Genomic DNA, 15257 nt, shown 5'->3' with positions numbered 1-15257 from the left:
ACCTTGATCCTTGATTTTTTTATGATTTTCTGAGTAAGTTTCAGAGCAATTCTATTAAATAGTCTGAAAACCATATTTTCGACCGGGACTCGATAGAAACAACTAACAATGACCTAAAATATAAGCAGGGGAGTAATGATAATCAGTATGGTTCTTAAACTGACTATCAATATTACAAATGGACATAGATTTTGTGTTGATACAGTTTAGATTATATAATTTGAACCAGTTTTTCCTGATACAAGGAGGGGTGTCTATGGAGTGTTTGAATTTTATAATCCAAAAAAAAAAAAAAAAGAAACGCACCTTGTTATATGGGTCTTCGGATTTTAAAATTCGAGCTACTTAGGCTCTGATTGGTAAAAATAGCGGATAGCTGATAAGCTAGCTGATAGCTTATAGCAGATAGCTGATGACAGATAGCTTATAGCGGATAGCTGATGACTAGTGATTTATAGCTGATAAGCTAGTTGAAGTATTTGGTAAAATTAGCAGTTCAACTGACTTATAAATGTAAAATGACATAAAAGGACATTCTTATTTCATATTAAAATTTATATTCGTTAATATTTAAGTATTTATAATTTATTTATTTAATATATTTTTTTATGCATTATTTTTAGAAAAATATAAAGAGTATCTACTGAAAAAACAAAATATAAAGAGTAAAATATTTGGACGTAAAAAAAAAGTATGGCAATAAAATATAACGAGTTTAATGAATTTAAGTGTAGTAAAAGTATTAAAAAATGTGATTATTGTAACTAGTGTTTTAAATTATTTAGACAAAAAGAATATAGACGTGAAATGATATATGAAAAACAATTTAAGGCTAACACCTTTAATAAAAATAATGTAAGCCTAACAAAAAGAATTTAAACGTCACCAAAAAAAAAAAGTTAAACGTGCCCTTTTTATGAAAAATTATAACGTAATTCATGAATTTTTTTATTTAAACGGAAGACAATGATCATTTTTATTTATGAATATATATATATATATATATATATATATATATATATATATATATATTATGATGTAGGTATATTGCAGTTGCATAAAAACGTAATTATATCTATTATTACAACAAACGAAGGCAATGGATATTTATAAGGTAATTATATCTATTAGTTAAATTATAATAAATTATAAAGGATAAAAATGGATTTCAGATAAAATAATACGGGTAAAATTGGAAGAAATTTTGATAAGCTATAAGCTCAAACGCTATTTGAAATAGCTTCTGAAAAATAGCTTATAAGCTCGTGAAATAAGCTATAAGCTCGTGGTAAAAGACCATTACCAAACAGAGCTTTTTTTGTCAAACGAGCTTATAAGCTAAAAGCTATAAGCTATAAGCTCATTTAGTGGGCTTACCAAACAGACCTATTGTGTTAAGATTGTATAATCTGAATAGTTGAAAAACTCATTTTCTATCCAAAAACAGGAGGAAAACTCAATTCGGATTCTACAATCTAAAAATCTTCATGGCATTTTCGAGAAGGAAAAAAAAGGCGCGTGAGAAGGTCATACGATGAGAAAAGTAATAACCAAAAAGAAATAATCACTATAAGTGTGTGTTTTAGTCACTTGTGCTTAGGCCCTCAATTATAAAAAAATAAAAATAAATAGTATTTATGTTTGATATGCTAAAAAAGTAAGTATAAGGCAAAATAGCACAACACAAATTAGACTATGACAAACTACTTTTATGTATCGAACAACTTGTACTTGTGACAAAAAATTGTGTTGAGATTTAGTGTTGACAAAAATTTGTGTTGTGGTTTACTGTTGGACAATAATTTGTTCAGTCCCACGGTGTTTTTGGTATGTTGTTGAATCATGATTGTGTGTGACGTTTCCCCTTCATTTTATTGACAGTGTGTAATTAATAGAAATGTCCAGGACATTTATATATATGTCCTTATACCAATAATATTTGGGGGAAATTGGTCCCCATATAGCTTATTAAAGGGAAAATCACTCAAAATGTTCATGTAATTTTGGATTCTTCATAGGTTAATTAGTCCTTGATCCAGTTGGACCTAAGAGGATGGTTGAGATGCTTGGATATGCCGCCTATCAAGATTGATCCGCTGATCTGTCCGCTGTTTTCCTGGTCATGTCGAGCTGCAGTGTGGTGACGATTTTGGTGAGGTTGGGTTATCGTCAGCCCCCGATGAGACGATGGGGGGTTGTGTACATGCAGATGCTCTAACGCTCAAGTATGTAAGGGGTTCAAGAGGAGAGGTCACAAGTTTAAGGTAAGAAGTGTCATACTTGTCCCAAAGCTAAGGCCTGAGTGTGTGTGTGTGTGTGTGTGTGTGTGTGTGTGTGTGTGTGTGAGTTAGGTAGGGCTTGGTGGCAAACCTTATCTTGACAATTGTAACTATCTCTATCAAACTCTGATAGTACAGTTTGTCATCTTCTGACCACGTGTAAAAATAGAAAAAAGAACTTCAAGGACAAAAAGAATGAATGGATAATTCATGTTGCAGTAAAGTAATCTCAAATGTCTAATCAACGACATTATTCATATCAGGCAATGGTTCAACATCCTTGATTTGAAGTTTCTCAACGACTCTTAATGCGCTGACACCTCTTCAACGTCTCTCAAATCCATGCATATATAAGGAGTTAAAGACTTGAAGAACTAGAACAAGACTCTACAATTTTAATTGTGTCCTTACTCCGTCAATTTTGACCAGCCTCCCAAGGCCATCACCTCTTTTCATTTTGCGCTTTCCAATGTTATAGATGAAATTGTTGGTACAACCACATTGGTTGGACAACATAATAATGATCAGTCTCCTTTTATCCTAGCACCGGTAATTCAACAACTTGTTGCCCCTATAGACAATATCATTATGCAAGGGATGAATGTGTAGATGGAAGCAAATGTTTTTGATGCAAATATACATTCGACAACATAACATATACATAATAAATCTGATACTCAGATTCAGAAGGTTGGCGATGCTCAGGTAACACAATTGAAGAAAGAGACAACTCTAACCATGTGCCTGATGCTACAAAAGGATCATAATTTAATTAGGCATTTGTTAGTTAAGGAGATTGACGATGATAACATCCTATTTACTCCTTATTTAACGAAGAAACAAAAAAAGGAGCTTAACAAGACCACTTATAACATTTGTTCTAAGGGTGAATCTAATGATGGTTGAATGACATCAATTTCCTTTTGGGCTGTCTCTCATCCTTTCTTTTATTTATATTTTTCAAGCTTTTGATATTTTTATTTTTTTATTTTGAGGGTTTTGGTTTGACCCTCTTATACATAATTTTTACTTTTTCTAATAAAATTTCCAAAGTTGGTAGGAGAGGATAAATGTCTCTTGGAGGTGCCAACACTATTGGAATGTTTAAGTTTCACCTTAATGTAACAATAGTCTTTTAGTTTATATATAATTAAAAAAAAACCTTGATGAAAATCAATTCTCACTTTTAGACATAAATGGTGAATTCTAAATATATTATCTATTGCATGAGATAAATAACGGCATCCATGATCAAAATGATAGTAGAAGACGAATTAACAGTACCTTGTCTATAAGAGAAAAATATGTGATAGTAGAAGACGAATTAACAGTACCTTGTCTATAAGAGAAAAATATGAGGAGGTCGGTTAAGTACTGTTGAGAGGGTCCTTTTCCTCGAATTGATATAGATATTAGGCTTAATTGCACTTTTGCCCCCTATATTTTGCCAATTGTGCGATTTTGGTCCCCATAGTTTGAAACGAGCGATTTTGGTCCCCATAGTTTTCCCCCTTTCTGATTTTATGGTCCCCATGACATTTGGTGCTGATGTGTCTTTTTTTAATCAATTAATGAGTGCCACGTGTGTAATTCTATTATTTAAAAAATTAAAAAAATCTAAAAAACGAAAAAATTACCGAATTTTTTTAAAAAAATTGGAAAAATGAAAAAAAAAATCTGGAAAATTTTAAAAATAAAAAATAAAATCTGGAAAATTTAAAAAATAATATTTTTTTTTAAAAAAAATTCTGGAAAAAATCTAAAAAACGAAAAAAATAACGAAATTTTTTTAAAAAATTGGAAAAATTAATAAAAATGAAAAAAAAATCTGGAAAATTTTAAAAATAATAATTTTTTTAAAAAAAATTCTGGAAAAAATCTAAAAAACGAAAAAAATAACGAAATTTTTTTAAAAAATTGGAAAAATTAATAAAAATGAAAACAAAAATCTGGAAAATTTTAAAAATAAAAAATAAAATCTGGAAAATTTTCGGTATTTTTTTAAATTTTTTATATTTTTTTAATTTTTTCAGATTTTATTTTTTATTTTCAAAATTTTCCAGATTTTATTTTTTTTTTTTAAATTTTCCAGATTTTTGTTTTCATTTTTATTAATTTTTCCAATTTTTTAAAAAAATTTCGTTATTTTTTTTTCGTTTTTTAGATTTTTTCCAGAATTTTTTTTTTAAAAAAATTATTATTTTTTAAATTTTCCAGATTTTATTTTTTATTTTTAAAATTTTCCAGATTTTTTTTCATTTTTATTAATTTTTCCAATTTTTTTAAAAAATTTCGGTATTTTTTTCATTTTTTAGATTTTTTTAATTTTTAAATAATAGAATTACACACGTGGCACTCATTAATTGATTAAAAAAAGACACATCAGCACCAAATGTCATGGGGACCATAAAATCAGAAAGGGGGAAAACTATGGGGACCAAAATCGCACAATTGGCAAAATATAGGGGGTAAAAGTGCAATTAAGCCTAGATATTATTAGATAGGATAAGTTCCTTGACGTGGCGCCACATATCACGCGCATCAATACTCTGCCAAGCCAAATCCACTGCAAGTGTAAAGTTGTAAACTAGGAGTAGTAAGTAATGACAATGGACCCGACCCATTAATGACAAACTTTTTGGTTGGATATAGAAGAAATTGTGACAGAGAAACAGGTGGTGAAAAGAGCACTAAATTAACAAAAGGAAAGATTTAATAACTTAAAGTGAATAAGTAGAGTGTTTAAAGTTCAAACTCCGATATATGCATTATCCTTTATCAAATGAATTAAACTCATGAATACATTAACAAAAGATCTTTAAATGGATATCACATGTACATGATTTATTTATAATTTTTAAATAAAAATACATGATAAGGACTCAATAACTTCAATGACACTAAACTAAAAAAAGTTCTTAAATAAGTCTACTAATATGTATTTTAACATGAACATTTTAAAAAATTTAAAAGAAAAAGAATCACATAAACTTATAGTGGAACCTACTTTTATATACTTTATTTCTACTAGCGGTAAGTCAGACACTCAAGTGTCCGTCTTTCCGCTCTTTTTATTCAGAAAATGATATATATCGCAAATTGAAATCTTGCGAAACCGTCCCAACGTGTATTTTGCCTATGCGTTTTTTTGCTGACTTCAATCTTTCCACTACTTCCTTTGAATTCCGCTAATATATGTTTTTTATTTCGCTATGCTCTCGTGATACCATTTGTCGCTGGAAATAGCAATGTTTTTTTATTGTGCTAACGCATGTATATTATCAGTGATATTTTATATAATTTTTTTGATATAGATTAAAATTATAAGTATAGATATCTTTAGTCAAAAAAAATATACAGATATTTATGATTTTCAAATGTAACAAACTCAACAAATATTTATCTTTTTCAATGACAACAATAATATATCAAATATACAAAAAATTCTTATCCTTTTTAATAACACCAACAATATAACATTATTATACGAAAATTTGTTTAAGGGTATAATTGGAATAACAAAAAAGCCAACCTAAAATCTTCCCTAAATGGGTTATTTTCTTTATATATAGTATAGATTTTGATTGTGAGACTCGTTACTTGCACAAAAGAGAAAGTCCTTGTATAGTTGCCGCTAACTAATAGGTACCCACTTTTTTCTTCCTCCAATGGTGGTCCTTAATAGGTTGAGGTCCTTGTTAAGTAAAAGACTCTCATTGAAGATGCACTTAGGTAATTAGTTTCCACGTATGCGCGTGAATGATACTTTTGGTTTATAAAGTTGATATTTGAGTTAAGAACCGAGTAATGCGGAAGATCGATTCCATTAACCACTAACATGAAACCCAATGAAAACGAGAGTAAAACTCTGATAAACTGACTCAACAGCAAAATTATTAGTGTCTAAGGGATTTAAGTCTGAGACTTATAGAAAAACACATACTTAGATATCAAATTTTCACCATCAGACTAACCCCTACAAGTGACACATATATATATATATATATATATAGGGGGCATATCTAGTGAGAATGGGTCATTTATGTGAGAATGGTGAGAAAATTTATCAAGTTTTAGATAAAAAAATATATGGTTTGAATAGAAAATAGTGTGAAAGATTGATGTCTTCTCATTGATCAAGGATACAAACAACAAAATACAGATCACTCCTTGTTCATACTTCACAAAGGATCAAGTCTCACAACACTATTGGTATATGTAGATGATGTAATTCTGACAAGCAGTTCACTTGATGAATTTGATAGGATCAATAATTTTTTATACTAAATTCAAAACCAAAGATCGCTAAAGTATTTTCTAGGCATAGAAGTTTCTCATTCCAAAACAAATATCACAATATGTCAAAGAAAGTATTGTCTTAATCTTTTGCATGACACATGATTAATGGGAGAAAGTATTACGCCTCCCTGCTTTTTGAGTGTAGTAGTACTAGTAACACTAGCTCATTATCAAGAAAAGTGGCCTTCTCATACAAATATGAGTGGTTGATTTAAGGAAGTGTTCAGTTGAGTGGTTACCTGAGTGGATTTCAGAGTCAGCTCTGTCATCTTATTATTGATCTGCCGCAGTTGAGTTGTAAGAGATGCTTGCCTTTTTTCTTCAAGGGCATTTAAGGAGGCCAGGAGAGAGGATTTATGTGACAGATTGGGATTATATATTAATGAAATAACAGAGTTTTGGTCGGATTTCAGGGAGTACTGCACTAGTAAACTTTCATGAGATGCATTTAATAAAACGCTTTCATTACATTCTTGGACGAATTTATATTACAAAATTTAAGATACAAATGTTCACCTAGTATTGGTTTACTTCCTGTTTGCTTTCTAATGCAAATACATTGTTTGCTGAATCCATGTCAGCTAGACTGAGATCAGTGGCAAAACAAAAATCTTTGCATGATTGAATTAAACAAACAAGTGCTGGATTTGGCACACTATTATTGGAAATTACATTACTGGCTGCATTCATAAGCCTGACAACTGTATCCTTCTGAAACCGTTGAGAATTTTCTTTGAATAGATTCAACCATGAAGACTTTGAAAATGGTTGCAAATCTTTTGGTGTGCTATTTGTGATGCATTGGAGAGCAACAACATAATCATCCTTCTCGAGCTTTGTACAGAACCTCTCCTTGATTAGAGAAACTGGTGGAATTCGATCTGTAGCGGCCAAGTGCTTCCATGTTATCTCCAATGGCTCTTCCTGAAAACAAAGCAAGGTTCCATTTGTCAATGAAATGATCTCAAATTTCCTGATAAAGTTTGACATCTATTATTTATTAATTAGTCTTCTATCAAGAAGGAGAAAGTTAAAGCTAAGATTTTATAACATCATAGTGGAACAAATTCAGGTCAAAAGTGTACTTACTATAGAAACAAGGATAATATGTCAATGATTACATACAAAAGGATATACAACGAGACTTACAATCAAACATGACATATGCATACTAATACAAGGGCAGCAACACAAACTATACATGTATGCAAATACGGATATTATAGGAGTGGTGATATATGTACAACCATTTGGGACAACTATGATGACAACTTTTATTTTCTCTCTTCTCATTGGTCCAAAACAATAGAGAGAGAGAGAGAGAGAGAGAGAGAGAGAGAGAGAGAGAGAGAGAGAGAGAGAGAGAGAGAGAGAGAAAGGCAGAGAGAGAATACTAATATAATGTGAGTATGAGAGAGAAAGTTGTCAAAAAGTTGTAATAAAGTGGTTGTACAAATATCATTTCTCTTATAAGAAAGAGTAATTCGCTACATCTTCAAATGAAGTATATATGCATTTTGTTTAGATTCTTATAATAATGTTTCCTGTCTAAAGTTCACCTCATTCAAGTCCATTTTTGTTTTCTTCCTCTTTATTGGCTTACTGAGCAAGCTTTAATTGATGTTTACTCTTAGTTTTTAAGTATATTTCACAAATTAGAATGCGGTAAAGTAAGATTCTCAGCGTATCATAATATGGAGAAAAAAGAATAGAAAGGTCACCTTTCCAGCTCTTGAAGCCTCCAGTATCATTCGAAGATGTCGTTTTGGATTGAAATGATAACCATGGTACAGCATCCTCTGGTAAACATGGTCAAAATAATCCCATCTTTTTTCTGCAGCACATGCATCTAACATGGTATTAAATGTGTATATATCTGGTATCACTCGCATTTTGTAATCATCATTTCTACTCAGATGATTTGTGTTTTCTAGCATTTGCTCAAATAACTCTTTAGCTTCTCGAAACATCCCATGATCAACGTATGCTTTCAGCATTATGTTGTAAGTAACCAGATTCGGAGCACAAATGTCCTTCATTTTCTCAAAAATGTAAGATCCGTCTTGAATGTTTCCAGAGTCTAGACTTGCTTGCATCAAGCCAGTGTAGGTCACCACCAGTGGTTTATTTGCAACCTTACATATCTTGTCTATCTGTCAAAGGATGAGCAACACCATCAGTGATCAAGCCTTTTAAATTGTACAACTGCCCTTGTTACACTAGAATTAACATAATTTTCAGAACCACTGCAACACTTCTCTTTGAGCTTAGAATTTATACATTCACAGAATTAACAAAAAAGAACTATGTCCCAATCAACTTATGTCAACTGAAGTTACCATCATACTCATCACACGCCTGTGAAACACATCATACCGAGGCCATACCATTGACAATTAATGTAGATATTCGTTAAGGTGGAAGCATTATAAGTTATTATATTACTTAGGTAGGTAGGTAGGAGTATGGTGCACTTTATCCTATGTTGTATTTCATCAATTGCTACTTGGCAACCCATTGGTTTCAATCATTGCATAGTAGTTAATAGATATTGGAGAATCACTGTGCTAACAATAGAACTTTTTCACAATTTTCCCTTATTTATATTTCTTAGGCTATGCTCAGCAAAGTGGATTCCGAAGAAATTGAAAAAGAAAGAAAAAAGAAAAAATGATCAGTGATCTCCATTTCTTTCCAAATCATTTACATTGCTTTGAAAATTGTGGATTCATCCATCACCTTTTCAATTGGGAATGGATCCATCCCAATGGAGACAATAGATAAAATTGTTATAAAAAAATTTATAGGTACACACTACACCACGAAATGAAATTTCTATCATTCAAATTCAGAGGAAATTCTTCCAAAAGGTCTTAACTCAGGAAAAATCTTTCCTAAAATATTTTCATAGCCTAATTCAAGGAAATTCAATGTCATTACAGTTTCTTGGTGTTGCGTGGGTAGGTGGATGGTGGGATATTGGAACAACAACTATTGCCTTGTCTGTTACAATCTGTTGACTTTGTGAGTTTGTTCAGCATTACATCTGGATGATGTTTTCATATGTGACGGAACTATGTACAGCTAGACATGAGGGGAGGTTTAGGTGATAGGGTCGTTCCTGCTTGCATTAAGGGGACTTTAGAATATATGGTTTGAGAAAAATGAAGAATACACTATCAGGTTGATTCTCAAAAGTTACACAGAACATCACATTAGTCATCCAAAAAATATGATCAGCATCTAAAAGATTACCACAATAGTCTCAAAATATGTTGTCACAAATTATGCAAAAAAAAAATTTAGCACTGATATGGTGACAGATGTAACTTGTGAGGACCAACTCAAGAGTTTACTCTGAAAAATCGAAGTGTTTTCAATATAAAGTAGAAATTTTGGAAAATATCAAGAATTTAATTTGAATTGCTTATTTTGTCATACTACGACGATTTCACCTTTTGAGATTTTCTTTCTTCTTTGGACATTTTTTAAGCTCCAAACTTTTATGTAAGTGTTGTGATACCTGGCCTTGTTACAATTTTAATAATACATAATCCACCTGTTAATGCACTTGTAATATTGAATGAAAACGAAATGGATATTAATATTAGCATATCTATCCCCCTTCCCCCACCCTTTCAGAAAAGCAACTGAAAGAAACAACAGGAATAACAAAACACACCTGCATCAGTGCCTCGCGACTTCGTCCAGCTGTACAGAGGCATCGAGCTAGATCATAATAAAGAGAAGCAGAACCAACAATTCCACGTCTTTCCATTTCATGGACAGCCGAGACAGCCTCATCAATTTTTCCCTCTTTCCAAAATGTATTCACGAGAACTGCACATAACATGAGCATGTCAAGATAACAATCACATAATGTTATTAGGTGATTCACATGGATGTGAAAATAAATGAGAATACCTCTATATGTCGATGGATTAGGAATAGAAGATTTCTGAAGTTTTCTAAAAAAATCATGAACCAAGTTGTACTTGCCACATGAAAACATCACCTGTTCAAGTATTACACAAATTTGTGAATTATGTGAAATTCAACATTCATTCATAGATGCAACTGCATTTGAAGTTTTCCAGTTCTTCCATGGAATCAATGGTTTCCCAATTGCAATATAATTCGACACAACCAGAAGTAGGAACCTTGTTCTATATCTTGTAAAGATCTCAAATATAATGGGATATGCTATTCTCTTCTCTTCTTTTTTTCTTTTTCTCTTTTTAAAATGAAACTTGAATTATTAGTCACTTCTCTTCTCAGTTAAGTACTAAACTTAATTACCTTCTTCAACTCCAAGTGTGAATGAATAAGTAACTCTTTTGAGTTAATTAACTATTTTAGCTGCTTATTATTTTCTCTTATTTGCTCTGTGATGTGCTGTTTCTGGAGGCATTGTCTCCTACTCTTTGTACTCACAATTTATAATAGAATCTTAATATTTTTAAATTTAAAAATACAACAGTAAAAGTAAAATAGCTTAATTTTAATTCTCAGATTGATTAAAATGTTTTGTTATATAACAGGACTCATTCAAAATGAACAAATGTAACTATAACTCATAAAAACACTAGAGGCAACTACTACCTCCATAACTAGACCATATGTCGCGGCAGAAGGTTGTATGTTCTGCTTCTTTAACTGCTGTAAAACCCAAAATGCTCCTTCCCACTGTTTCCCCTTAACACATGCATTAAGGACCTGAAAATGCAATTAATATATAAAATACAAAATCAGACCTTAATCATGAAACTGAGCAACAACGGCAGGTATTTTTACAAGAAAAAAATAACTTATTTTCAAATAGAACCACAAACGGAGAAGGAAAATAATTATTCAACCAATTTAAGTTATGGGTTATGGGAGAACCTGCCCACAACAGTGATAAGTTTAAAAAACACGCTGCCGAAAGACTAAGGTATACACATATAAAGTGTGCAAGCATGATGCCATTTATGCAAATTTGGATACCAAAATTTACTCGGGAAAACATTCAAGGGAAGATGATGGATCATCAAAACCTTCTTTATGGAAATCCAAAGGACAGAATAAAAAAAATAATTGTAGCAACAAGCAGCTAATGGACGAAGAGAAACTACTTTAATATTTTAATTGATCATAAAGACTATAATTTGAGTCCAGTCAAGAATTAGCGGCATGAAAATGGATTTTCTTGTTGTTAGAATATCTATCTATTATCAAACTTTAACATGCACATTCAGAAAGATGAAATGTCTGACCCCAAAGCCATTAATTTCAATCTAGAAGTGGCCTCCAATTGCAAAGATATGGTGTGGAAAACCTATCTCTTAAAACATCTAAAACCAAGTTCCTTTTTAACAACTTACTGCATTATAAACTACGATATCAGGTTCCAGCCTTGGGTCCCAATTCTCGAATATCCCTTTATTGAACTTCTTCTTTGGTGGAGATTGCATGATATCTATCACATCAAAGAGTTGCTTCATGTGCCCTGCTTGTCCAAGAGTAACAGCAATACTATGATAAGCTACTAAGTCAGGATATGTCGACATTTGTTGCTGAAAGAAAAGGAAAGTGTTAGTTAAGTTGTCTGCATTCGAATGTCGTGTTATTTAACATAAATTTTACTAAAAATGAGCATATTGGACTGATAGCAGCATTACCTGCATTGCATGAAATATATTTAGTGCTTCCACAGGTCTCCTCAACTTCCCAAGTGCGTCAAGTGCAGCATTATATACATGCCTAATGTCAAAGAGTAGCAGATTAACGGCTACGTGAAATAAAGCAAAAAAACAGGGATAAAGGCCATTCACTAGCCAGAAATAAAACTATGCATATGTTAAATATTTTGGGAACAGGAACCTGCTACAAGATTGATAATATACATACAGAATTTTATATCAATCAATGTAGTTTTCTGCTCCAATATATGTCAAAATCAAAGTATAATACAGTTTTCAAATAAAAAAATTCCATCTTTTGATCACACATGTCTAGTTTTTTCAATCTATAACTTGGCTTGGAAGATAAATATGATACTTATGCATACTTCAATAGTAGGGTTGGTTAACACCACTTTATAATATATATAGTTATGCCTAATCACTTGCCACTCAGGTGTTAGTCATACTAAGTTTACCACATGCTATGCAAGTACCTTGGCTTATGGGATTGAAAACGCTCACGTGTTTGAAGCCATTCAATGACTTGTATCACTCGCTGCCAGTTTCCTAGGTTACCTAAGATTATGATAAGCCTTCTTATGGAATAGTCATTAAATTTGAGCTTTGCACTTTTGATCATCTTAGAAAACATCCATTCAGGTAAATTGATATCCACACCATTCAACCTGTTCGAGAAAATGGTCAACAAGACAAGAAAGAAACACTTTAACATGAACAAACTAATAAAAAAATAATCCTAAGATCACACACATTGAGAACAGGCGAATAGCTATTGGATTGTCAACTTACCGCAAGACATCTGTAATATTTATTCAGCAACGCTAATGTCAGAAAAAACAATTCAATGTTAGATATCTTATTAGAATTGTGTCAGTTTTATTATAATTATAGTAGTTAATTATGCAGTTATGGTTTATTAATATATTATGATTAATAATTAATTAAGTCAGTAGTGGGAGGTTAAGTTTTAAGAATAAATAGGGGAGAGAAGGGAAGATTGGGGGGCATCTGAGGATTTGACTGGGAAGGGGCCATTTGGCATTAGGGAGGTGCAGACCCTCGAAGTTCTGCAATATTATTCTGTAATCAAAAGGGATTTTCCCTATTTTATTCTTCTATATCAGTTGGTTTCTATCATTCAACAAGAAGGAATGAACTTATAATACTGGGAAAAAAACTGTAGAGCCCAGCTTTACTTACTGTTAATACAATATTCAAATTATTTTGCTTCATAAATTTTGGGTGGTCTTCCCATATGAGATACACAGCTTCTTTTGCATTCTTTTTCTCCCCATTTTAATTCAGGGAAGAAGGCTACTCACAGATGGTGAGACAAATAATATTTTATTTACAGGGCTCTCGTGAATAAGATAATAGTAGAAAATGGAAGGTCCACATATAACGCGCCTCTCCCAGCAAAGAAGATAGTATGAAAAAGTGTAATCAACAGCCATTCCTAAAAATGACCAGTCAATTACAGATTTCACAAGAGTTCAATACTAGTTCCCCAGCCCGAGAATTATCGACAGACACATGGCATAAATAACAGAACTTATGTAACAAGTCAACTCTAAAGATTATTAATCTAGAGATCACCAACTTAGAAATCACATTTAATGTAAAATATACTACATATTAAGTTTCTGCCGAAGCAAAGGCCTAACTTGTTCTGCCTACATCGACTCCCATAGTCCAATTAATACCGAAAACCAAACCAGTAAAGTGCAGTGTCAAGAAGCTCCTAAAAGAATAAATTTACATGAAATGAGTACGAAGCAAAACAATCAATTTTAGGCATTAAGCAACATTTGTAGATTGCTTCAATTGTTCCCTAAGGCAGCATTTTAAAAAAAAAAACTCGTTTATCAAAGAAAATACAATGGTTCCCGAGTGTGTTATTTTGTCGAATTCAGATACCCCAAAAGCATGAAAGAATGAATAAAGTACATACTGTTTAGCTAGCTTCTGGATTCTCTCCTCCATTTCTTTATGCGAAAAGTGTGCCTTACTGATAACATTGTTAGGATCCTCAAGATTCTTGAATGCTGCTCGTTCCACCACCAAATCGTCAGAATCATAACCTCTATTAAGAAATCGTTTACTGCTTCCATTCGACTTGACATTCCTCCGTCCATTTCTATTCGTCATACTCTCAATTTCGCTGTATCTTTTACCCGGACCTCTATCCATAGCTTTTTTTCTATCTACAAAATTATCACCACCACCAAGGGTTTTACCACCCTTTCTGCTGTTATTTCTTTCTCTAATACTAGTAACAACTTGTTGTTCTAAATCATAAGTAACTCCTCTCTCTACAACACTCCCACCACGGCCACCGTTCAAATTCGACTAAATTATGTTATCTCTTTCTCTAATACTATCAACCTCATCAGATTTTGAGTCTAAACTACGACTCCGGCGCTTCGACCCATCAGATTTCTGCTTCCTTTCATTCCTAAACCCTTTATTCTTCTGTTTTCCTCTGGAGGAGGATACTTCATCATCTTGAAACTCATTATGAAGACCCTTTTTTTTGACTAGTGTGTTGTTCTTAACAGATTCCATAGCCTTCAAATATTGATCAAAGGATGGTTTAAATTCCAATTCATTTTTCATGGAAACCATAACTGGGTTAAAATTGAGATTTCGAGAACGAGAAAGAAGTGGATAGGACGAGGAAGAGAAAGAGAAAGAATTGGCACCATAATGCAAAGCAGAGGCAGTAAAGTTCCCGTTGAATTCCAAGCTAATAACTACCATCTTCGGTGTTATTGTTGTTGTTCAATTTGAGTCATCCTCTCCTCTCTAAACCCCAAAACGTTGCCATGGGGAATGAATTTTAATTTTTTTTTTTTGGGGAAAATTACATTAATTCAGCGAAGTCTATTACACCTTCTAAAATACATCTTTTAGTATTTTTTATATTTTTTTTTAAGTAAGCTCACACAATTTAATTGTAGAGAAGCGGGGGTTCAAACATCAACCCCTATATGTA

General features: G+C 32.1%; 1 protein-coding gene across 1 annotated transcript; it reads right to left on the bottom strand.

Annotated features, from left to right (window-relative positions):
- Positions 1-7021: 7021 nt before the first annotated feature.
- Positions 7022-15050, bottom strand: EMB2279 (pentatricopeptide (PPR) repeat-containing protein). Its single transcript, XM_085701323.1, has 9 exons — positions 14214-15050; positions 12736-12927; positions 12239-12320; positions 11942-12133; positions 11181-11294; positions 10503-10593; positions 10261-10418; positions 8300-8731; positions 7022-7502 (listed from the first exon to the last, which is right to left on the bottom strand). Exons 1-9 carry the CDS (start codon positions 14450-14452, stop codon positions 7095-7097), a joined length of 1908 nt encoding a protein of 635 aa, XP_085557449.1. The 5' UTR covers positions 14453-15050; the 3' UTR covers positions 7022-7094.
- Positions 15051-15257: the final 207 nt, after the last annotated feature.

The sequence above is a fragment of the Medicago sativa genome, chromosome 4 (assembly GCF_051527215.1).
Source record: "Medicago sativa cultivar Bolivia chromosome 4, Bolivia_mono, whole genome shotgun sequence".
In the NCBI taxonomy this organism is placed as follows: domain Eukaryota; kingdom Viridiplantae; phylum Streptophyta; class Magnoliopsida; order Fabales; family Fabaceae; genus Medicago; species Medicago sativa.
The sequence above is the reverse complement of the archived record's forward strand: the minus strand, read 5'-3'. Positions and strand labels throughout refer to the sequence as shown.

Coding starts and splice junctions, on each gene's coding strand:
- EMB2279 (XM_085701323.1), bottom strand. CDS start 14,452: ATGGATAGAGGTCCGGGTAAAAGATACAGCGAAATTGAGAGTATGACG. Junction 10,594..11,180: donor CATATGGTCTAGTTATGGAG/GTAGTAGTTGCC, acceptor ATACTTGAACAG/GTGATGTTTTCATGTGGCAA. Junction 7,503..8,299: donor AGGCTTCAAGAGCTGGAAAG/GTGACCTTTCTA, acceptor CTTTGTTTTCAG/GAAGAGCCATTGGAGATAAC.